This window comes from Podarcis liolepis, assembly GCF_965112155.1.
Source record: "Podarcis liolepis genome assembly, chromosome: 15".
Lineage (NCBI taxonomy): Eukaryota > Metazoa > Chordata > Lepidosauria > Squamata > Lacertidae > Podarcis > Podarcis liolepis.
In genome coordinates this window covers 20136167-20160815 of record NC_139566.1, presented here as the reverse complement: position 1 = coordinate 20160815, position 24649 = coordinate 20136167, and the positions used below count along the sequence as shown (strand labels likewise).

General features: G+C 48.6%; 1 protein-coding gene across 5 annotated transcripts in view; it reads left to right on the top strand.

Moving 5' to 3' along the window:
* The window catches only part of EHBP1L1 (EH domain binding protein 1 like 1), a 39488-nt gene that overhangs the window by 2689 nt on the left and 12150 nt on the right, over positions 1 to 24649 (top strand). The window contains exons 1-12 of one of the 5 annotated variants that reach the window (XM_083478427.1): positions 6221 to 6243; positions 7134 to 7191; positions 7421 to 7516; positions 8274 to 8327; positions 9299 to 9477; positions 10608 to 10762; positions 12584 to 12619; positions 13939 to 14031; positions 15888 to 16227; positions 19783 to 21538; positions 23033 to 23202; positions 24047 to 24095. In XM_083478427.1, the coding sequence (XP_083334553.1) occupies positions 7475 to 7516; positions 8274 to 8327; positions 9299 to 9477; positions 10608 to 10762; positions 12584 to 12619; positions 13939 to 14031; positions 15888 to 16227; positions 19783 to 21538; positions 23033 to 23202; positions 24047 to 24095 (2874 nt within the window). In that variant the 5' untranslated portion in view covers positions 6221 to 6243; positions 7134 to 7191; positions 7421 to 7474. Of the gene's footprint in view, positions 1 to 6220; positions 6244 to 7133; positions 7192 to 7420; positions 7517 to 8273; positions 8328 to 9298; positions 9478 to 10607; positions 10763 to 12583; positions 12620 to 13938; positions 14032 to 15887; positions 16228 to 19782; positions 21539 to 23032; positions 23203 to 24046; positions 24096 to 24649 lie in introns of those variants that run through there. The other 4 variants (XM_083478425.1, XM_083478428.1, XM_083478426.1 and 1 more) reach the window with 4 other exon arrangements.

Here is a 24649-nt window from a genome sequence, read left to right as displayed (position 1 = left end):
TTTTGACTGGCATGAGTAATTACAGTGGTACCTTGGTTCTCAAATGCCTTGGTACTCCAACAACATGGAACCCAAACACTGCAAACCCGGAAGTAAGTGTTCCGGTTTGTGAACGTTTTTCGGAAGCTGAACGTGCTCCATTTTGAGTGCCACACTTCCGTTTTGAGTGTCACACTTCTGTTTTGAGTGTTACGCTGAGGTCTGTCTGTTTTTGCTATTTATTTTTGCGTTTTTGCAGCTCTTTTTGTTTTGTTTTTGTGACTGTGTGGAACCCGGTTCAACTACTGATTGATTGATTGATTGCGTGACTGCAGTACATTGTTTATTGCTTTCATTTTATGGACCAATGGTCTTGTTAGATAGTAAAATTCATGTTGAATTTTAGGGGTTTTTTTAAAAGTCTGAAACGGATTAATCTGTTTTGCATTACTTACTATGGGAAAGCACGTCTTGGTTTTGGAACGCTTTGGTTTTGGATCAGACTTCCAGAACAGATTAAGTTTGAGAACCAAGGTACCACTGTATACAGAGGGAACATCTGTATACATTTGTATACAGATCTGTATACATTTAGGGAACATCTGAAGGCAGCTCTGTATAGGGAAGCTTTTTAAGGTTGAATGTTTTATCATGTTTTTATATATGCTGCTAGCCGCACAGAGTCCCTGGGGCAACCCAGTCAGATGGGCGGGGTATAAATAATAAAATTATTATTATTATTATTATTATTATTATTATTATTATTATTATTATTATTGCCAGAATAGGTGTATGACATGACATGAAGACTTCTGTGGCCGTGAAGACAAAGGATAAGTGGAGCTGAATACAGGCTCCTGTAAATCTGTTGCAGCCTCAGCCCCTACCTCCTCCTCAGCTGCCAGTCCTGTGTCTGCAGCGCTTTCTGGCTCTTCTTCCCCTCTCTCCCTCAAGCCTGCTGCTTGTTCAGCATCCAACCATTCTGCCTCCCCTCCGTCCTCTGACCTGTCTTCCGTGTCCCACCACCACTCCCCTGGCTCTGAGGCTTCCCTAGGGGGTTCTCCACTGTTCCTTGTCCAGTCAGTCCCTGACATCTGGTGGTCTTTCTAGGAGGTGTGTCATCTCATTTGAGTTCCTGCTTTGCCAGTCTAGTAAAGGTGTGAGCCTGAATGGATGGGTCATTGCTGCAGTAGGAAAGCAGCCTCTTCTCTTGGGCAGCAGGTTACTGTGCCATGCCAAGGACACCAGGGACAGCCATAGACATGAATCATAGAGTTGGAATAGACCACAAGGGCCATCGAGTCCAACCCCCTGCCAAGCAGGAAACACCATCAGAGCACTCCTGACATATGGTTGTCAAGCCTCTGCTTAAAGACCTCCAAAAAAGGAGACTCCACCACACTCCTTGGCAGCAAATTCCACTGTCAAACAGCTCTTACTGTCAGGAAGTTCTTCCTAATGTTTAGGTGGAATCTTCTTTCTTGTAGTTTGGATCCATTGCTCCGTGTCCGTTTCTCTGGAGCAGCAGAAAACAACCTTTCTCCCTCCTCTATATGACATCCTTTTATATATTTGAACATGGCTATCATATCACCCCTTAAGCTCCTCTTCTCCAGGCTAAACATGCCCAGCTCCCTTAGCCGTTCCTCATAAGGCATCGTTTCCAGGCCTTTGACCATTTTGGTTGCCCTCCTCTGGACACGTTCCAGTTTGTCAGTGTCCTTCTTGAACTGTGGTGCCCAGAACTGGACACAGTACTCCAGGTGAGGTCTGACCAGAGCAGAATACAGTGGCACTATTACTTCCCTTGATCTAGATGCTATACTCCTATTGATGCAGCCCAGAATTGCATTGGCTTTTTTAGCTGCCGCGTCACACTGTTGGCTCATGTCAAGTTTGTGGTCAACCAAGACTCCTAGATCCTTTTCACATGTACTGCTCTCAAGCCAGGTGTCCCCCATCTTGTATTTGTGCCTCTCATTTTTTTTTGCCCAAGTGCAAAGACACTGACCTTGCTAGCCTGAAAGTTTCTTTGCAGTGGTCAGGAAGGGAAAGCAGAAGTGAGCCTGACCTCCTTGCCTGAGGCTGATTCTTTCTCTCCACTCCACAAGGTGCTGTCTGTGCCATCCGACTGGCTGGGGCCGTCTGTCTTCCAGGTTAACTGATGTCACTTGCAAAATTCCTGTTTTGAGACTCGTGCCTGTCATTGCAGACACTTCTGGGTTAGACAAATCCCGGGCCTGACTTGGAATAAGGCAGCTTCCTCTGTGCTGAGCCATGAGGAACTAGCAGCTGAGTTTGCATTTCCCCCTCCTCCCTCCCAGTTCCTTTTTCCTTTTGTGTTGTGTCTTTTAGATTACAAGCTTCAGGAAAGAGCATACAGTGGTACCTCGGGTTACAAACACCTCGGGTTACAAACACTACAGGTTACAGACTCCGCTAACCCGGAAGTAGTACCTTGGGTTAAGAACTTTATCTCAGGATGAGAACAGAATTTGTGTGCTGGCAGCAGGAGGCCCCATTAGCTAAAGTGGTCCCTAGGTTAAGAACTGTTTCAGGTTAAGAATGGACCTCTGGAATGAATTAAGTTCGTAACCAGAGGTACCACTGTATCTTATTACTACTGGTCTTTGTAAACTTCTCTGGAAGCCTTCTTAAACTGAAGAGCAGGGTAAAAATGCTTTAAAGAATGAAGAAACGGTTATTATTTTAAATCAGTGCTTTGTTCAGAACTAGAGAGCTGGAATCTTGCTTTAGGTTCAGGGTGATAAGCAAAAGTCAGCAGCAAAGCATCTGCCTATGCTTGCAAAAAGGGCCCAGGTTATAGTTCAGTTGGTAGAGCATGAGAGTCTTAATCTCAGGATTCGGGGTTAGAACATTGGGCAAAAGATTTCTGCATTGGAGGGGGTTGGATTAGATGATCCTTGTGGTTCCCTCCAACTCTACAATTCTATGATTCTAGCAGATCAGGTAGTAAGTAGTGGGGAAAACTTCCTTGTCTCTGGACACCAGTCACAGAAGGATGGACCAGTAGATGGACTTTGTAGAAGATAACTTCCTAAGCGCTCAATGAGCACAGTCAGCGGAGCAGCATGAACACTCAGGGAAGATGCTGTTTCTCAGTTGCTGAGCTCCTTAGCATCTCCCCAAGAAAAGCCATCTGCTGGTGATATCTGTTCAAGCTTCAGGGACTTGAAGGAAACAGGACAGGCCTCTCAAACCTACCTAGGATGCTGATCTTAGATGAGGATGTACTCTGCCCATGCTCTGAGTCACTTCTTCCTTCTCTTTTGCTTTGCATGTTCCTGGTTTGAGTCCTGACATATATGATGCGCTGGAGGTTTGCATTCAGAATAGTGGAAGAAAGAGGAAGAAGATTAGGGCAGAAGGGGCAAGATCTGGCGTTCTGTGCTGAAATACACTAGTTTGTGCTGGTAGGGGCTGATGGGAGTTGTAGTCCTAAACATCTGGATGGTACCAGGTGGGAGAAGGCTGACTTTATATAGTTACTTTTTCTTTTTTAAAGTGGTGGGCAGGTGAGATGCTGGAGGTCAGGCCTACTCCTCATGTCTAGACCCCCCCCCCCCGCAACAAACTCCACTGGGAGATGAGGATGAGCCAGTTGCCAGACTTTGGGAGTTGCAGACAGACTGATATGGTGGAGGAGCAGGCGAATAAGGACACACACCCCTCCCCTCATTCTGACATGGCAAAGGCCTTATAAGGGACTCGGGAAATGATAAATATTTAGTCATTGCAGAGCTAAAAATGGAAAAGGGAGGGCTGAAATTTCAGGGTGTGTGTGTGTTAGGATAACAGGAACGCTGCAAAAAATGGAAACAGCAGGGAGGGAATGTGGGTTGTCTCAGATGGGAAGAGCAGGGACCTGGCCGAGTGGGAGTGTGGAGTCTGTCCTCCCCTTGGGGGTAATCTGACTTCAGAGCTCTTGGATTCCTCAAGTTATTTCCAGTACTTTTGCTGGTCCTCAGCCACACCCTCATTCCCATGACTTGGCTATATATTTTTTTTTTTGGGGGGGGGGAACCATTCAGCCACACAGAACTTGGCTCAAACCCAGTACTTTTCTTTCTCTTTCTCTTTTTAAAGCCTTGACTTAAGAGTGTTTACCTTCAATTTCACTAATGGTGCTGAACTAGGCACTCAGCACATGTACAGGAACACATTTTTTTGCTACCGGCCTGAGATGCTGTGTTGATTTTGAGGGGCCATCCTTGGCTCTGAATCATAGAATTTGTATAGTTGGAAGAGAGGACCACAAGGGTCATCTAGTCTAACCCCCTGCAATGCAGGGATGCTTTACCCAACATGGGGCTCAAACCCATGACCCTGAGATTGAGAGTCTCGTGCTCTAGCTATCTCCAGAGCTCACAGGACCAAGCTCCTAGAACAGGGGCAGGAAACCTGCATCCCTTCAGATGTTGGATTCCCATCTCTCCGCTTCTGCAGTTGCCTTGGCCAAATCAGGGATGATGGGAGTTGTAGTCCAGAACACTAGGATATGGAAGGTCAAGAAGAGTTTATTAGCAGACTTGGGGTGAGGAAACGAGGCAAAGCATCCACCTGCCACCCTGAAACATTACAGAAATGATTTAAATATAATTGTAATTATCTGATGTTGGCATTACAAAAGGATACAGATTTACACCCAGCCAAAGCAGCAGTGCAGGCTGGGGTCAATGGGAATTGTAGCCCGAAGCAGCACCCAGTAGGGGAATAGTCTGCTCAAGACCCTGTTTTCCAGCACCAGAGCCAAACACAGCTGCAAAATGGAAAAAAATCTTGAAGAACAAGGGTACCTCTGGGCATGCCAAGAGTGTGTGTTCTGTTGCTTCCTCCTACATGGTGTAGGACGCAGGTGGTGCTGTAGTCTAAACCACTGAGCTTCTTGGGCTTGCCGATTGGAAGGTCGGCAGTTCGAACCCCTGCAACGTGGTGAGCTCCAGTAGCTCTGTCCCAGCTCCTGTCAACCTTGCAGTTCGAAAGCACACCAGTGCAAGTAGATAAATAGGTACCACTGTGGCAGGAAGGTAAACGGTGTTTCCTTGCACTCTGGCTTCCATCACGGTGTTTCGTTGCGCCAGAAGTGGTTTAGTCATGCTGGCCACATGACCCGGAAAGCTGTCTGTGGACAAACACCGGCCCCCTCGGCCTGAAGGCAGCGAGATGAGCACTGCAACCCCATAGTCACCTTTGACTGTCCGGGGTCCTTGACCTTTACCTTACCTACACAGTATAGCCTTAGTTGGGTCCTTACACACTGGAGCTTGGGGGTCAACTTGACCTCCAGCCCCTCGTTCCGAGATTAACCTTTGCCTTGAGGCCTCCTCTCATGGGGATCTTTGCCCCTCTGGCTCTCCATTCTGGGTGAAAGTGGAGAGTCCTGCAAGGCTGTTCTGTGATGAAGAGAAGGACGCTTGGTGGGTGTATTGGGTTTCCTCACTGCGCCCAGATTTAACCCAGCACCTGCAGCGGATTTATGACTGCTAGCCCCCAGGGGCTAAAATTAGCCTTTGGACACTAGCCCAGAAGAATTATAGAGGATATTAAGATGAAGCTGGGCATCACTTTCATAAACAGGTGTGTGTGTGTGTGTAGTGCACTGTATGTTGTGATTGGGGAGCACAGGGTAGGGGGATCTGCGGTCCTCCAGATGTTGCTGAACTTCAGCTGTCATCAGCCCAGAGCCTGCATGGCCCATGGTCAGGGGGTCATAGGAGCTGGGCTCCCGAAACATCTGTAAGGCCACAAGTCCCTCACCCCCTGCTATAGCAGTGTTATAAATTAGCCAGGTGCTAGGCGCGTTTTTTGACTGGCGCGGGTCCAACTGCGACCATGTGGAACTCTATGGATGCCATCTTGGCGACTGGGGGAAGCAAAATGTAACTAGGAGGATCTGAAATATTTTCCTTGAAGCTTGGATTTGCTTTATTCTGAATTGTCTTATTTGATGTTTTAGTGTGTTGTAAACTGCTTTGAGATATGTTCTTTAAAATATAAAGTGTTATAGAAATGCAATGAAAAATAACGGAAGGAGGCACCCGGGGAACATTTAGGGGACTAGCCTAGTCCCCTTAGTCCAGTAACTGCACACCACTGCTCAGAACATGCCTCAGGATCTTCACATGTTCTTCCTGGCAAAGAGGAAGCCAGGACACCTGGGTCCTTTTCAGAACCAGGGAAGTCTGTTGGGTTAAATCCGGTTTGATCCTAAACTTCAGGCGGGGAGAGGAGCTTTATCTGAGGGTGTGTGTGCTAAAGAGCAAAGACTCCTGGTTCGATTTGAGAAATGAAGGAAAGTGTGATCAGGCCTGAAGGGCAGCAGTGGGGCTGGCCTCTTTGGACACCCGTGTTGGCTGGGTGCGACCTGGCCCAGCTCCGAGGAGGATCAGAGCCGCGCCCGGTGAAGTCTGGGAAGGGGAAGATAAAGCTTCCCACCGAAATAACCTCTGTGCTGCTGAGCCAGAGTTCAAGTTACTGCCTGGCCCCAGAGCTTTCTCGGTTTCAAAAGCCCACTCCGGAAAGGAAAATGAGGAAGTCTTCCTTTCCGCTGCCCCACAGAAGCCCCGGGTTCCCTTCCACATGCCAGCAGAGAAGTCATTTTCTGCCGAGGATCAGCTCAAGAAGCTGGTGCATGCACTGAAGAAGGGTGCATGCACACAGAAGCTTATACCCAGAACAAACTTACCGTAGTTCAATTTGTTTTAGATGCAGTGCTTTTCCCCCTCAAAAAATGTTTAGGGGTACTTTCATTTTCCTACCCATATTGAAATACTGCCCTTCAATGAGGCCAAACTTAGATTCACAAAATGTTTAGGGGTATGCGTATCCCTGCGCCCCCTCCCCCCGAAAAAAAGCACTGTTTAGATGTGTTTAGCAGTTTTTAGATATTTTAAATACCGTATGTTGTTGTTGTTGTTGTTTTATTCGTACCCCACCTATCTGACTGGGTTGCCCCAGCCAGACAGGGATATATAAAAGTAATCAAGGCGCATCTGTAGAGCCAGAGGTTCCCCATCTCTGCCTTAGACCTAAGAACAGGTAGAGGTACGTGACCTATACAGTACATCTCTATGGGTTCTAGTACGTTTGCCTCTTTGTTCTTGTTTCTGAATTGTCTTCTCTCCCAATGCCAGGCAGCCCGACAAGCTGGTTGTGGTCTGGACCCGAAGGAACCGGAGGATCTGCTCCAAGGTGTGTTGACTTTCTCAACTACGGCGGGGTTTGGCCTCAGCCTTCCCCAACCTGGGGCCCTCCTGCAGCTGACCGGGGTGGATGGAAGCTGTATAGATCAAAACATCTGGCAAGCCCAAGGTTGGGGAAGGCTGCCTTAAGGTGCAGGGTCCAAATTCCAGCAGAAGCTGCACCTCTGGAGGCACCGGTTGATGTTTTAGCTTGTTCTTATCTGCTTTTCCACCTGCAGGCTCATGGCTGGCAGCCAGGGATCAAGAACCCCTATAGGGGTACCGTGGTGTGGATGGTACCTGAAAATGTGGACATCATGGTGACGCTCTATCGGGTATGGCAGCCACAGTGCTGGGAGTCTGTTGGGGGCTCTATGACTGACACAAGGAAGGCCTTAAGAGGAGGAGGATTTCTGCCGCATCCACACCGCACATTTAAAGTGCTATGATACCATTTTAAACAGTCATGGCTTCCCCCAAAGAAATTATGGAAGCTTTAGTGTGTTAAGGGTGCTGATTATTGTTAGAGGACCCCTTATTCCCCTCACAAAGCTATAATTATCAATCCTTCTTTATGGAACTCTGGGTATTGTAACTCTGGGAAGAGGGTAGGGGTCGTCTAACAACTCCCAAATCGCTTAACAAGCTACCAAAATTCTCTGGGGGAAACCATTTACTGTTTAAACTGGTGTCATAGTGCTTTTTTTTTTGCATGAGTGTGGCCTTTGATAATGCATTTTTCAAAAGAAAGAGGGTCGTGCGAGTGTACATAGACTGTAGCCTACTGTACCAAGTTAATATTTATGTTTATTTTTCCGCCTATTTCCCCACTGGCCCTGCCCACTACTGGCACGTCCCCACTCCCCACCTCACAGAATTTTGCCTAGACAAGAATGTGGCCCTCGGTTCCCCACCTTGGAAAGCCACTGCCGGTCAGAGCAGGCAATATTGTGCTAGATGGATAAACAGTATGATCGCCTAGAAAGAGGTTTGATTATCCTAGATGGAGGGTGCTTGTGATCAGATTGCAGCCCTAGGCATTGTATGTTCAGACCCCAACACCAGGTGACCTTCTTCTCATTGCTTTTCCAGGATCCCCATGTAGAGGAATATGAAGACAAAGACTGGACCTTCGTGATTGAAAACGTATGTGGAAGTGAACCTGTTTCTGGGAGCCTCAAATGTGGGCCTTGGTGGGCCTAGGAATAGGAACTGGGAGGAGGCGGGCCTTTTGTCTAAAGCTGTGGGCATCTTTTCTTGCCAGGAGTGTCCCTTGCCCAGCAATACAGACCTGTATTGATTGAGTTCTAAAAAAGCAAAAGAAGGATGCCCTCACCTCAGTCAGCAATGACAGGCCTTGTCAATGTCACTGATTTTTCACTCTGGGGTTGTGGCTGTGATGCTGTGCCAGTCTTGGCCCCTCCAGCAGCTTGCAAGTCCATCAAGGATGTGTGTGCTCCCTCTCTCCCTCCCAGCTCTGTGATCCTGTAGCCATTTTAAACTATCCAGCGGGCTGCCATGTCTGAAGTGGAGCTGACTTGCATCCTGCTGCTCCAAAGAGACTAGAACTAAATGGGTAGAATTTGCAAAGAAACGGCTTCCTATGCCAGGCTGCCTCAGATGGCTCCGGGCTTTTTTCCCCTGGAGGTTTTTAGGCAGAGAGATGTCATAGTTGCAAGATTCCTGCCTGGATGGAGGGTAGAGAGATGGGTAGGGACGTGTAGAAACTAGACTACTGCACAAAGATAATATTTACATTCAAGGCTCCTCCAACTTTCATTGAGATGTTCCCTCCGGGAGGTTTCCCAAAAGGGAAAGCAGACCTCAGTCTGGAAAACATTCCCCAGTGTTAAAGGTGGAAAGGAAGTACAGTATTTTGACTTGATCCCAGGCAGATGATGGCAGCAAGGGCAATTTTCTGATCGCTAGAGACATGAGATTGTGGCTGAGTATGAGTTCCTAATGATGGGGAAGACGCATGCAGGGATAAGGGGTTTGAAAGTCATGCATTGTGAGAGGAATAAGGGGCAAGCGGGAAAGGTGAGTTTGTGAATATGTGCAGAGAGGATGTCAGTTGTCCTAAGTGGAAATCATGACTGTTAACGCCCTCATGCCAGGAATCAAAGGGACACCGGAAGGTCCTGGCTTCTGTGGATGTGAACCTCAAGCGCTTTGCCAGCACCACGCCCACCCAAGTGGACCTGAAGTTGAATCTGAAGCCGCGGTCGGTGAAGGTGGTGACCGCCACACTGCAGCTCACCCTCTCTTGCGTCTTCCTCCGGGAGGGGAAAGCCACGTGAGTGCTGCCTTTCGGGGAGAGGGTCGTGGCGGGAGGACCTCCTCCCTTTTAAAAATGAGGCTATCCTGGAATCCTTTGTTGCCCTCTCTTTGGGGAAAGCACCATAGCACCTTCTTGGCCTCCAGAAGGACCTCAGTTCAATGCTTGCTGTCTCCAGTTGGAAGGATCAGGTGGAAGAAGATGGGAAAAGACTCTTGCCTACTACAGACCCTGGAGAATGGCTGCTAGTCAGAGCAGGCAATATTGGGCTAGATTGTCTTGGCCAAAGGTAGCTTCTCATCGGGGCCCATTAACTCAGGAGATGGAGCACCTCCTCTGAATGTTGATAACAATCTTTGGGTTGTAGGGGATGGAAAAGGAAAGCACTTAGCGAGACAGGAACTTTGGAGAGTCACCACTAGACAGAATAAAATTGATTTATTTACTTATTTTGCATACTTATTTTGCATTTGGGCGGTTCACAACATAAAACCACGATATAAAAACACAAAATAAATTATTATGTACAGTATTAGATTTATATACTGTCCCTCATCACAAGATCTCAGGGTGGTCCACAGAATAAAATGCAAGGTAAAAACACAAGTAAATAGTTAAAACAAAACCAACTAAACAACACCTCCCCCTTCCCACAAACACATTTAAAAGGTTGTAGAATATTAATCAGCCAAGGGCCTGTTTGAAGAGGAGCATTTTCGCCCGGCACCTAAAATACATATAATGAGACGCCAGGTGAACCTCCCTGGGAAGGGCATTCCATAAATGCAGAAAAGGCCAGTTCTTGTGTTGCCACCCTCTGAGCCTCACATGAAGAAGGGTCTCAGATGATGAATGCAGAGTCCAGGTTTGGTTTATATGGGGAGAGGCGATCCTTGAGGTATTGCGGTCCTGAGCCGTTGAAGGCTTTATAGGTCAAAACCAGCACTTGGAATTGGTTGAAGAAAGTACTTGGCTAGATGAATAAACAGCTTCCTATCTTCCTATAGTAAGATCTACAATAACTGGATTGGCATCCATTGTTCAGGGAGCAGGGGAGTCACTTCTGGCCAAAAATGTCCTGGTGAGGGTGGATGACGGAAAAGCAGCTGCCTTCTTGTGACATTCCTTTAACCCTTTCATCTTTGCAGGGATGAGGACATGCAAAGTCTGGCAAGCCTGATGAGTGTCAAACCCTCCGATATTGCCAACCTGGAGGACTTCGCTGACAGTGAAGAGGAGTCAGAGGAAGCCCTGAAGAAGAGCCGTCAAGAGGATAGTGCAAGCCAGGGGGCATTGTCTAAAGGTGGGGGGACCTTTCTGTTCCAGAAACCTCACATTTCTTGGGCCCAGCCCTGCAGACCTCTTTCATCAACGAAAGAGGGATGCCAGCATTTTCCCTCCAGTCTTCGAAGTCACCCCCTCCGTCTCCACTCCTGGTTCCTGGAACCAGAGCTAATTGTTCCTTGCTAGAGCTTGAATTGGAGCAAGCGAGTTGCTTGGGTTTTGTCAAAGTTCACTTTAGTTAACTTGCAGGTGAGCTGAGGTCTTTTGTGGAGCTTTGGCCTGGCCCATCAGCTCTTGGTTTTCCAAGACTCTTTGTAAATAATTAACTTGCTGAACCATTGAGGTCTTGCCATGTATTTTTACTTGGCTCTTATCAAGCGTAGTTTGAATTGCCAGTGCTGTTGCTTAAGAGAAATTAATGAAAACAAACCTAAGCAAAAGGGTGGCCAAACTAAACCCAAGGGTGGGGAACCTGTGGCCAGATGTTGCTGGACACCAGCTCGTATCAGCCCCAGCCAGCATGATTGGTGGTTGGGGATGATAAAGAGTTGTCATCCAGCAACCTTGAGGTGGGGGGCTGCTGGTTCCCACTCTCTGGTTTAGGTTTTATTGTTTTCATTATATTTTTCTCTGTATTAATCTTGCTTACTTACTGTCAGCTGCCTTGGAGACCTGATGTCGGGTAGAAAGGCATCATATAAACAAATAAATGTGGGAGAATAGTACTAAAACAGTAGCTTATTGCCGATAGCCCTGACCATTGTCCCTGTTGGCTGGGCCTGGTGGGAATTGAAGTCACAAACAACTTCTGGAGGACAGCAAGTTTCCCATGGCTGGTTTAGGGTTACATCTATGAGCCATGGGCTTATGTACTTCCCCTTCGGGAGGTTGGAATATTTTCCTTCTCCTTCAAACTCATCCAAGCCTCTTTACATCTGCACTTGGGGGAACTCTGGTTAGTCTATGGCTAGTTCAAACATCAGGATCAAACTGTGGTTTATGATTCTGGCTTCTTCATTATCTATAGTTTAAACTAACCAGTGTTTCCCTGACTTCATACCTATGTAACAGGGAGCGTTGCTTAGTTCCGATTCGTCCCTTGTGGCCATGCCAGAGGAGGAGAGAGGGAAGGTTGCAACCGTTGTTCAGTGCAGCCTTGTAAAAAAAGCTCATAAAAGTTACAAGGCTACCATTTTTTACTAGTCTGCTAAGAAGCTACCTGCTTGCATTTCCATGCTCTCTCTGGAGGAGGAGAAACATGTAAATACAGTGAAAACCAAGCTGACTAGCAGAGGAGGGATGGAGTGAACTATCCATCTTCTCTTATCCCACTGCGTTTCCATGCTGGTTGTGCTGGGTATACTCTGTACTTCCTCTTCCCTCAGAAGGTCAGGATCCAGAGGATGATGAGAAAGATGCTTCTCTGCCTGAGACCCCAAGAACTGCTGCCAGTCAGAGCAGGTCATACTGGGCTAGATGGAGGAAAAAAATCTCACTGGGTATAATGCAGGTTCTGTCCCCACTTCCTCCTATTGGACAGCACAATCACAGAATTTCCCACCCCATCAAACATCCATTGGCTTTCTGGACTCTCTTTGCTTTTCCTTCTCAAGAGATACCGTGTCTTTCTTGCCTGGCTGGGAGCATCGTTGTGCTTTTCAAATGTCCCTTTTCCAAATTTAATTACTCATGCATGCCCTGCCCTCTTCCTAGAATCTGCTGTATCATTCCTCACCTTCCCCCACAGTGCTTCTCCACCAGTGATTTCGCATTTGCTTCTGCCTTTAAGTCACTCTCTCTCTCTTTATTCTCTGTCTGTCTGTCTGTTTCACCCATTCAGGATTTCTCCAAAACGTGTTGACGGACTATTTTGCAGGTAGGCGTAGGCAGACGCCCAAGGTTTGCTTAGCACCATTGAACCACCGTTTTCATAATCTGGCTGGAACTCAACCTCTGTGACTTTCTCCCAATGCATACTGGGGAACTTGTGACTCATACTCACAATTGTGGCTGCTTATTCGGAGGGTGTTGCCTGTTGCGGGTTGATTAGCATGTAGCTAATGATTGTGATTGTGTAATGCAGGGTTCCCCAACCTGGTGCCCTTTTAGAGCAAGGCCAGCAGATGTATTTTAGCATAAGAGGTGGTGTTCTATTTTGTGTGCATGAGAGAGAGAGATTGCAATCTAAATCAGGGGTTGCCCACATGGTTCCTGTGGGTGCAGTGGCGCCCTTGAGGTCATTCCTGCTGCCCACAAAGTCTCTTGAGCCAATTAGCAAGGCCTTTTGAAAAGTACATACAGCTAAAAGAGGAAGTTGGAAGAGTGGCACTCCTTCCCACTTTCTCTTTCAGCTCTATGGGCTCTTCAAGGCTCAGCTTAACTCCACAGAATCCGGCTTTTACCCAGATCTCTTGAAAAAGCAAAATGTGAGCATGTGCTCTCTCTGCCGCTCTGCCAAAGAGGGGGGTGGGGTGGGGACTGATCTGGGGAAGGGGGAGAGAAGCGAATGGAGGTGACCACAGCAGTCACTCCAAAGGCCAAATATTATCATAGTTGGTGATCCCTCATCCAAATGATGGCAGTAGTTGGAGAGGAAGGGGACAAAATGAAGAGGTGGGCTGGATTGCAAGGGCCAGTCCTTTGCAAGCCTCTGTTGTGGTTTCATTTCAGTTGGGAAGGGGCTCTAAAGGCTTGAGGCTTCACAAGGCAAGAGGGAGAAAGAGAGAGCGGGCAGCCTTCTGTGAGCGAGTTCCAGGCACGAATAGCAGTGTGTTCTTGTGTTGTCGTTGTTGTTTCCAGAGGGATTATTTAGCTCCGCATTTCCTGCATCTAGCAGGGGGACTAAAATGACTGCAAAGGGACCAGGTAGTTTGGGGGCTGCTCTGGGAGTGTTTGGCATTCGGAACAGGCAGTAGTTTAAGATTAGAACATGTGAAGAGCTCTAAAGCTGGATTAGGCCAAAGGCTGGGGGGGGGGTGTTGCATCTGGTCCAGCCCTCTGTTCTCCCAGTGGCCACCCAGATGCCTCAAAGGGAAGCCCAAAAGCAGGAGCTGAGCACAACAGCAGCTTGTGACCCCCAGTGACTGGCATTCAGAGGTAGAAAACTGCCATTGTGGCTAGTAGCTATGGATAGCCTTAACCTCCATGAATTGTATCTAATCCCCTTTATCTTTCCTCCTCCTCCTCCTAATGCAGACACTTCACGGGATCTGAACACTCTGGCTGAGGAAGAGGAGGACCCATCTGCTCAGAGCACATTGGCAACAGCTGCCCCTTCCAGGAAGGAAGGTAAGCGGGAGGAAGGAGTCTGCCTACCAAAGGTTGCTGCATCCCTTGTTCTGCAGGGGTGTGGGCTGGGCAGAGGGGAGAAGTCGGCCACATCCACATCATACGTTGAAAGTGCTGTTGCACCACTTTTAGCAGCCAGCAGCCAAGGCTTCCTCCAAAGAATCCTGGAAACAGTAGTTTGCCGAGTATTGTTAGGGGATTCCTCATAGAGCCACATGTTCAGGCACCCTTGACGGATTGCAACTCCCAGAATTCTTTGCAGGGGAAGCCATGACTGTTAAATTGATAGGAGTATTGATGTGATGCTTTGACTGATGTCTGAAGGGGTGCGTTACTGGCATGGGTGAGAAGCAGATGTAAGGGAAGAAGGGGGTTTCATTTGCGGTAGAGAGGATTAAAAAGGATAAATATTTGAAGCGGTTTTTTGCCAGGTCTAGACCCGTGATTGAGCACCTCCTGCTTCCAGGCCTTACTAGGTCCAGCACAGGTCCCCATTTAGCTTGCAGTGTTACCTTGCAAAAACTACGCCTGCTTCTACCACACCTGAGAAGTTGTCACATGGGTTGCAGTTGCCAAAAAGCAATTGGCATCTTGAAAGCGTGCTCCCAGTTGTTTTTTAGCAAGGGAGGCTTGCTGTCACTACCAGTCAGATGATAGGCATGAACTTCAAGCCTGCTGAGGTCGGCTGCATTGTAGAGTGACCTCCTGGGCACTCTGTAGCACAGTCAATCAGTCAGCACTGATCAGATGTGACTGCAAGCCTTGCTGGGATCTTCCTTTGAACTTAAGCTGGACTGCGGAGGAAAAACGGGCTACCTGATGTTGTAGGTGGTATCAAGTGATTGGCGAAGTGGACCGTTAGGGAAGCCAGGATCCAGCTGGGAAAAGGCACTCCTAGCTTAGACCATCTAGCTCCACATTGTCTCATGGTGTGGCTCTCTTAAGGATCTAGGGAGGAAGCCCCAATGGGATGCAGAAGGTCCCAGTTTGAATTCCCAGCATCTCCAATTAAAAAAGAACGTAAGAACGTAGCAAGCTACCTTATATGGAATTAGACCATTTGTCCATCTAGTGCTGTGTTGTCCACACTGGCAGGCAGCAGCTCTCCAGGCTTTCAGGCAAAAATATACCAAGAAAAACAAGAACTCCAACTTAATAACAAGAACTCCAACTTATTTTACGTTTTTTCAGGCAAAAGTAACACAGAAGAAAGCATTATATCAGGGAAGGCTGCTTTGCAAAAAATGTGCAGCGTGTTAGGCAAAACTGCACACGAGACCGTGTCTATTAGGAGAAATTTTGCACAAAATGCCAATGAGTTTTCATTGTTGTTTTTTTTTAATGCAAACTGATGTGGAAACAGAACTTCAGATGGGGTAAATGAGAAACTGAAAGAAATGGATTTATAAGCTAAGTGAACATATAGAGTTAGCAAAACTAACAGCAGTCATAAGATCCCAAACAAATCAAAATTTAAAATTAGAATGGAATTGCTTTGAAGAATATATGGGAAAGTACTGTTCTAAAAAGAATATGTTAATATGCATAGATTAAATATGTAAAGTAGATGTGAGAATATGAATAAGTGGGTAAAGCAAAGATGAAAATGTAATCAGGAATGGTTGTAAGAGATGAAGATAATAGATAATAAAATTTTAAGGAAGTCAAGCTGTGGTGGAGGGAGGTGGGTAGGGTGCCTTTTTTTGAGTTTGTAGGGACTATATGCATAATATGTATATTTGTGTTATTTGTTGTTGTGTGTATTTGTGTTATTTATATGTACTTTTTCAAGAAATGGATTTTGACTGATTTGCCCATCCCTCCCAACACCTGAGCTCTTCTCTCTTGCCCCATAGCTGTTGCTGAGGTTCCCAAGAGCCCATTTGGTGCTAATCCCAGTGGCACCATTGCCCCCTTGGACAGCCTTCCACCTGCGGCAGAGCCAGCCCCTACCATCTCTGGGGTGGCACCCTTTGCAGTAAGTGGTGCAGAGTGTGCTGGGAGTGTGGGGCACGGAGGGGCAAGTGGTGTGTTGCCAGGAGGAGCGACTGGCCCCTCAGGAGGCTCGAACACCCGGAACCAAGCTGCGGGGACTTTCTCAGAGTTGGCACAGGCAGGGGCTGAAGAAGAGAAGGAAGAGAAAGGACCTGAACTGCTCCGGGGACAGCTGGCGCCATTGGACGGCACGGAAGTTAGGTGAGTGCTGCTTTATTGGGAGACGGGGGAAGTTGGACATCTGGGTCCTGTCGCAGAATTTGAAAGAAGGAGCATCTGTTTGGGTTTGAGCAAAGGGACAAGATGCGACATTGCGTGCATTTCTCGTGGCTGCTTGTTTTTCTCTCTGTCTTAATAAGCGTCACTGATAAAGCTTCCTTTGGGGTGCAAATTTGGTGGGGTTGGGGTTTTTTAAAAAAAGAAAAATGGGACTGTGGAACAGAGGATAGGCTTAAATCCCCCTTCCATGTGTTCAAAACGGTCCCAATCCTCTCCTTTCTGCTACAACTTCTATTGTTAAAAGGGGTGGGGGATGAATTTTATTTGAGATCCACATCTGTTTTGGCCCTGAGCTCTGTTCTATGCTCTTGCTTTCATGCTGTCTCTCCCTCCACATCTACACCATTACATTCAAAGTACGGTGCTACCTCGGGTTAAGTACTTAATTCGTTCCGGAGGTCCGTTCTTAACCTGAAACTGTTCTTAACCTGAAGCACCACTTTAACCTATGGCGCCTCCTGCTGCTGCCGCACCACCGGAGCACAATTTCTGTTCTCATCCTGAAGCAAAGTTTGTAACCTGAGGTACTATTTCTGGGTTAGCGGAGTCTGTAACCTGAAGCGTATGTAACCCGAGGTACCACTGTACTCTTATATCACTTTAACCATCATGGCTTCCCCCAAAGGATCCTGGGAAGTGTACTTTGTTAAGGGTGCTGCTGAGAGCTGTTCGGAGCCTTCCTCCTCCCCTCACAGAGCTAGAGTTTTCAAGAATCGCTCTTCTCTGAGGCTTCTAGCCCTGCGAGGGGCCCCCTGACAATTCTCAACACCCCAAACAAACTACAGTTCCCTGGATTATTATGATTTTGGAGGGGAGCAATGGTTGCTTAAAGCATTATCATAGCATTTTTAATGAATCATGCAGATGCCCACCCCCCTTCCTTCCTTCCTTCCTTCCTTCCTTCCTTTCTTTCTTTCACGCTCTTGTTGGACGCAGGAAGTGCAGAATCCCTCGTGCTTTGTTGTCTGCCTGATCCGCCGAGGAAGGCGCCTCTATTTATTTTGGGCGGGCCTGAAATGCATGTGGTAGCAAAGGAGCAAAGTGAGACGGACAGCTGCGAGTTTTGCTTCTCCTTTCTTTGGGTGTGAAGGTGCTTGCCAGATATAGCTGCTTGTCCCTGCTACCCCACCCCCAAGGCTAGGAAGATGTAAGACTGTTCCACTCGCAGGAAGAAAAGAGAAGTTTGCTCAAAGGAGGAACGGGAAGTGAGAGGCCTCTCAGGGCAGGGAGGGGTTGGGGAGAGGGGAATTCGGCTGCTTAGAAGGACGAGGGTGGGGCTGGGAAGGAAGGAGGACATTGCACTGCCCCATTGCAAAAAACATATTCCCTCCTCCCCAGCACTGTTCTTTAAAATGAGTCTTGACTACAAGGTTTTGCTTAGGTGTGTGGGGGAGGGGGCAATTTCAAAGCCTCCATATACCAGTTGTTGGGAGTCTCAAGCCCAGGTCTTGCTTTCAGGCTTCCCATAGTGGTCATCTGGTTAGATTAGATCAAGGTTTCCCAAAGGGTTTCCAACAGTTGTGGGGTTTTTTTTTGGGGGGGGGGGTTGGACTACAATTCCCATCATCCCTGACCACTGGTCCTGCTAGCTGGGGATGATGGGAGTTGTAGTCCAAAACCAGCTGGAGACCCAAGTTTGGGAAATCCTGGATTAGACAAATTTATGGAGAGTGAGGCTGTCTGTGGCCTCCAGGATCAGAGGCAGGATGCCTCTAACACGCCACTTGCTGGGAATCACAAGCAGGGAAAGTTGGTGTTGCGCTCTAGTCCTGCTTGCTGCTTTCCACTGGTCTCCTTCTTTGCCTCTGTAGGGAACTTTAAAACAACAGCCACAAAACCAAACCCCTTTTGTTACGAAGGTTTCTGGGTTATTGTGCAAGAGGGCAGTCAGTTGCTCTGATTCACTTTGTGGTAGCCGATTTTGCACGAGTTTCTCCTTTTCTTCTCGTAAGAAGAGCCTGGCTACTTGGTCAGACTAAAGGACTACCTAGTGTCCAGCAACTGGTCAGATGTCCCAGTGCAGAGACCCCTCTCCAATGCTGCTCCTCAAAGAGCAATGCCACTTCTGATGCTGGAGGGCATATGTCGTCACCGTGACTAGTAGCCATCGATAGCTTTACCCTCCTCAAACGTGTCTAATCCCACTTTAAATATGCCTGTATGGGTGACCGTCACTGCATCTTGTTGCAGTGAGTTCCATAAGTTTAAACTATTCCATAAGTTAGCTATTTTATTTGCAGCATTTCTTTGCAGCTTCATAACGTAATGTCCTCTGGGCGCTTTGAAATAAATATGTAGAAAGTGTTTAAAAACCTAAATGGATGGGCAGCATAATCCCTTGCATGGATCAGTGCTCAAATTATGGTTGGAGGAGGAGCTATAGGGTCCCATAATGACGCCCACAAGTCCCAACTCAGTCATATCGTACCCCTCCCTTGTGAACTTTTAAGAACAGTCACTAATCTAGGAGGTGGGGAGCAAGTTCCTTTTATCTCCCTCCATATTTCAAAAACTGGCAGGGGTGATCTAGAGCTAGCTTTGGGCAGGGGTAATTTGTACAAGAACCTGAAGTTCTTACTATTCTTACTCTTATTCTTATTAAAATGTGTGTACCACCCTTCATCCGTAGATCTCACGGCGGTTCACAACATAAACTTGCAATATAAAAAAACACAAAACGCATATTAAAAATAAGAACAAAAACTCCCACAACACATTTTAAAGGACATCCGATATAGTCGTTTGAGTGTGGCTTACAGTGCTTAGATGGGTCCGTTCTACACCATAGGACTGCTCTGAATTAAGAATGGGGAATTTTGGGCCCTCTAGACATTGTGGGTCTCCCAACTCCCATCTTTCCTTACCTTTGACTGTGTGGTCTGGGGCTGATGGGAGCTGGAGTCCAGCAACATCTGGAGGGTCCTTGGGATGAATAATTCCATCCACAAAGAACTGGGGTAGCCAATGGTCAGGGGCTGATGGGAGCTGTAGTGCAAAAACAGGAGGACTGCAGGTTCCCTATCCATGTCATTGAGGTCATTTTTCTGACTTGCTTTCTCTGCCCTTGTTTCTCCTGTTTCCCCACCATGCCTGTCCTTTCCATTTCTCTCTGGACTTTTACACCGTCCTGTACCATTTCCCAATGCTTGCTTCTGCTAACCTGCAAAAAACAAACAGGGCTGCTGTTGCCCAGGGTCAGTCTAGAAGGCAGCAGTGCTGGGGAAGTGATGGTTGTTGTTTTTCGCATGCCTGCATGCACATGCAGGCAGTGAAGTGGGTCTCAGAGCAGAGATGGAGAGTTAGGATCCCAAGGGAGAATGCTGGTAGGAAAACAGAAAAGGTTGAGGCTGGGAGACAGTGGTGGCTCCATCCCAACTCTCGCCCAGGAAGGGGTTTGAACTTTTCGTTGGCAGAAGAAAGATATGTTGTCCTTTTGGGGCCAATTTCTCAGGACTTGCCTTTCTTGCTTGCTTCCAGGCCTGGCGATATCTGGAAACCCAGAGAGCGGAACCCTCTTCCTGTGCCACAGAGGAGGAAGAAGAGCCCCCTCAGGGGACCTCCAGGCCCCACAGATTTCCCTCTCTCGCCTCCGTTGGCACCTGAGGCCCCCCCTGTGCGGAAACGCAGGCTGGAGAAGATGCCGCTGTCCCCAGAGTCTCCAAGCCCCTCGGTAGAGGTGGCCACACCTTTGGTGGAGGACAGCTCCAACCCCTTCAGCGTGCCCTGTGCCCCAGATAGCCCGCCTAGGGAAAGACTAGGCCGCAGGAGCCTGACAGAAAGACCCTCCTCTCCCACCCATGGTTCTGTGGTGATGTATTTTGCAGAAGACTCAGCCCTCGCTGAACACAGACCCCTCCTAGTCACCGACGATGCAGAGTCCATGGGGTCGTCTTCGGATGCGGCCTTCATGGCCTTGTCTCCCCTCATGGGGCCTTCCCCCATGGCTGCTTTTTTTGGAGAAGCAGCAACTAGCGCAGCAAGAGAGCCATCCCTGTTAGCAGTTGCTCCTGTCTCGCCTGGTAGGGGTAGCGCTGTGGTGAAGATGGAGCGATGGGGAGGGGGGACATGGACTCCTGGAGATGGCAACCTGCCTGAGGTACCCCCGTTTGGCCCAGCAAGAAGTGGGGTGGAGGAGGAGGAGGGGGTTGCTTTCAAAGGAGAGCTTTCTGATGGCGAGCTGGGCTGTGCAGTGGAAAAGATGCCCCCTTTGGAACTGGAGAGGGAGCAGATTGAGGCTGAAACCAGCCAGGAGGCATGTGAAGCTGTTTCTGTTGAGGAGGCTCCTAAACGGGAGGAAAGTTGGATAGGGGACAAAACAGAGATGGGCTGTTGCCAAGTGTCTGAGGGGCTTGAAGGCCCCAGCCCACCAATATGCCTTTCCCCAGAAGCGCCTCTGCAGCAGGTGGAATTTGTGCCAGAGGAAGATTTGGCTGGGGTGGGTGGCAGCGGCCTTCAAACCTTGCCAGACTCGCCACTGTCTCCTGCAAGGGAGGGCAGGGAAGAGGTGGAAGAGGTGAGCATGGCAGAGATGCCCATCCCGGTCCTCACTTCCCCACCCAGTCCTGAGAGGAGTAGGGATGTGGGTGACAAAATGGCAGCTGCTGAGAGCAGTGTCCAAAGCCCGCCGGAAGGCTCTGCGTTTTCAGGACCGGAGGAAGGAGAGGCAGGTGATGGGAGGAATCCTGAGGGGAGAAGAGCTTCTGGAGGGACCTTTCATGAGGAGGCGGCTAAAGAGGAAGCTGCTCAAGTGGAAGGTATGGCTTCTGAGGATGGAGAAGAGCAGTGCAAAGAAGAACACATCAGAGAGGAAGGGCTGGAAGGTGTTCTGGAGACAGCGGCAGCAGCAGCGGAGTCGCACAAGCCAGATGGGGACAGGAGGAGTGAGGCGTCGGACCTGGAATTTCCAGAGAGCAGCGCCCCCAGCTTAAAAGCGGCAGGGATGGGCCAAGAATGGCTGAAGAGCTGCAGTCCGTCAGACAGCGGAGAGGTCAAGGCAGAAAAAGCATCCAGCACAGAGGCAGATAATTTGCCACTGAAGAACAAAGAGCAAGCGGTAATCTCGACTGAAGCTCCTCACCCCCCAAGTCCTCCATCACCTCAGGCCCCTGCCTTACCTCTCCCAGCTCCCCGCTCCCTCAAGGAGAGGAGTGCCCGGTCCAGCCAGGAAACTCTGGCACCAGTCCCCCCACCCTGTGGCACAGCAACAGACCTTGGAGCTCAAGGCGAATCCCAGGTACAGAAGGCCACGCCATGCCATCCTCCTTACTGTCGACAACCCATGGCCAATTCTCTCCCCTGCTTTCTCAATGTGCACCTAACTCTGGTTTTGTTGTGGGACACTCCCTGCTTTGTATATAAGGAAGTGGTGATAGGAGGGCCGAGGTCAGAGCATGGTGGTTGGAGCCTTGTTGTAAGATAACTTGAAACTATGGGATCCCAGAACCTCATTCCTTTTAAATGTGTTTGATTCTGGAGCAGTGAGTGTTGAACCTTACCAGTTAAACTGGGTGTGGGATTTGGAGCAGGAAGGGCCCTGCTGAGACAGAAGAGGCAGAGCTCATGATGGCTCCTCATTTCCTCCTGTGGGGAGGGGTGGCAGGAATACAGTGTAGAGCAGAAGACCTACAGAGACCCAGCTGGGGCTCCCAGCGATCATAGCATGCTGCAGAGGGACAGGTGAAGCAGCGTGCCCCATGGCCACTGCCCATGGGCAGGTTCAGGGATATTTGCTGGTTTGTTGCTTGCATCCCGGCCTATATAGAAAGCTGCCTTATACCAAGTCAAACCCTTGGCCCATCAAGCTCAGTGTTGTCTCTGCAATGACTGTCAGCAGCTCTCCCAAGATTTCAGGCAAGCAGGAATTTCTCCCAGCCATATCTAGATATGCCGGGGATTGAAACAGGGACCTTCTGCATGCAAAGCAGAAAGCTACAGCCGTCCTGCATGTATATACGTGTGTGTGTGTGTGCTTCTGTCTTTGTGTCTCTGTGTTGGTTCCAACAAGCTCAGTAGAGCAGATTGGCCAACAGTACCATATCCCACACATGGCAGTACACAATAGTAAAATATTGTCAATGCCATGTCGTAAATGGATAGGTGTGCAGGAAAGAGTAACAATAGTAGGCAGAAAAAAATAGAATTTATTTTTTTAAATGCTCGATGCATCCCAAAGGCCAGGGCAAATGGAAAGGTCCTTTACCTGGTGCTTCAATGTGGGGAGCACCTGAGTGTTATTTGAAAGGGAGAGTTCCATGACTCGTGTGTGTGTGTGTGTGTGTGTGTGAGAGAGAGAGAGAGAGAGAGAGAGAGAGAATGAATGAATGAATGAATGAATGAATGAATGGCTGAATGGCTGTGTTGCTGTCCACCCAGCAGAAGCTAACGCTGGGACAATGAGCTGAGCATCTTGAGCAGACCTTAATAGTTGCATATCCATCTTAACCCTTGTGCGTGAACAAGCATACTGAAATGCTGATAGACCCAATTAGCAGTGGCTGGATGACATGCAAGCGCCATCTTCACTGCTACTTTCCCCAGGCATTGTTGCTCCCACCAGCCTCGGCCAGTGTGGCTGATAGCCAAGAACGATAGGAGTTGTGGCCCAGCAACACCCCACTCAGGACCTAGAAAGTTTTGCCGCAATTGTGGGGGCAGGGAGGGAGCTATCCGTGTCCCTTCACCCAGACCCATGACCAGCTTCTCCCCTCCCCTCCCCCACCCTTTTTAGGTTGACTCCCCCACCAGCCCATCGCTTGTGAGTTCCAGCCAGTCCTTGCTGGAGTGGTGTCAGGAAGTGACGGCAGGCTCCCGGGGCGTCCGCATCACCAACTTCACCACGTCTTGGCGCAATGGGCTGGCGTTCTGTGCCATCCTCCATCACTTCCACCCAGAGAAGATGTGAGTTGTTGTCTTGCGTGCAGAGCTCCTGTTCTGATGGGAGCCCATGGTGGCGGCTGCATGGCTGTTTCACTGTGGCAGAGAACTGACACGTAAGGGAGCTGTCCTGATGGCAGACCCAAAGGACTAGTGTCCTGCCTGTGGCTCTTACAGTTAACCTAGTTAAAGAATGTTGTCTGGATTCATTATCTCTTCTAGAAGATCAGTGTGGTGGAAGCAGCCTGCGTTCTATCAAGTCACGTCATTGGTCCAGCTAGTTCTGTAATGCGTAGACTTCCTGTAGCAAGAATCTCTCCCAACCCTACTTAGAGACGCCAGGGATGGAACCTGGGACCTCCTCCATTGAAAGCCCCTGAACTATGGGCCTTCCCCGTTGAATTTATATGCATTTACATGTTCCAGAAAGCTCAGCAAATCTGCCTTTGCAGGGATGCTGCAGGAAATGTGAAGAACTTGGGAATCTGCCTTAGAATCATAGAGCTAGGCTTGCAGGGCACCATGAATGAACCCCTCAAAGCCGGCCGGCCAATGGGTAGGGGTTGCTCTGGCAATGCAAAAGGCTTTGTTGAAGTGAGGAGAGCCCCCTGTGAATGCGGTGGGGAGGAGGGTGTCTACTGGCCTGAGCAATGAAACGCCCAGAAGCATAGGGATAGAAAAGAGATCAAGGCACCCGGGGATAGACTGTTTTAAGCAGAGGTAACGAGAAAAGGTTGGGGGGTAATTGTGGCAGTAGGGCCAAGTACGGACAGTGGTGGTGGTGGTGATAGAACGTTTTGGGGTCCCAGGTGATCCAGGTCAAAGCCTGCTCACAGACTTTATGCTTCTCCCCCCTTCCCACCTTCAGCAATTACGAAGCCCTGGACCCGCTTGATATCAAAGAGAACAATAAACTGGTGAGTCTGTAGCTCCAGCTTTCCTTGAGCCAGAAGAAATTGGGCCAGGCTGTTGCGTGGACATGTTTTAGAGGGACACCTTTAACATAGGGAGGTCCCAAGGCCTTGTCGGGGAGAGGTTCGCATCCTTAGCTGAGCTATTGAGTTTTGGGTGGCCTTAAGTCCAAGTTACTCAGCCTAGACTACCTCACAGGGTTGTTCTGGGGATAAATAATTCAGAAAACTCTGGGGTGGCCCAGAGTGAAAAGGACAAGACAGGTGCAGGAGGCCTGTTTCTCTCAGCACTCCCACCTGTAAAACAGGTAATAGCGTCAAGTTGGTGTAGTGGTTAGAGTGTTGGCAGGTTGGGTTAAAATCCCCACTCAGCCCTGAAGCTCATTAGTGACCTTGGGCCAGTCACTTACTCTCATATATATCAGAAAAGGTTTTTTAGTCCTTGAAAAATGCAGTAGGGGAGGAGGAGGAGAGCATGATGTTAACAAATAAAACCCTGCTGTGGAAAAAGCCCTTTAGTTGGGAAAAGGCTTTAACAGGCTCTTTGAGTTCCTCTCTCT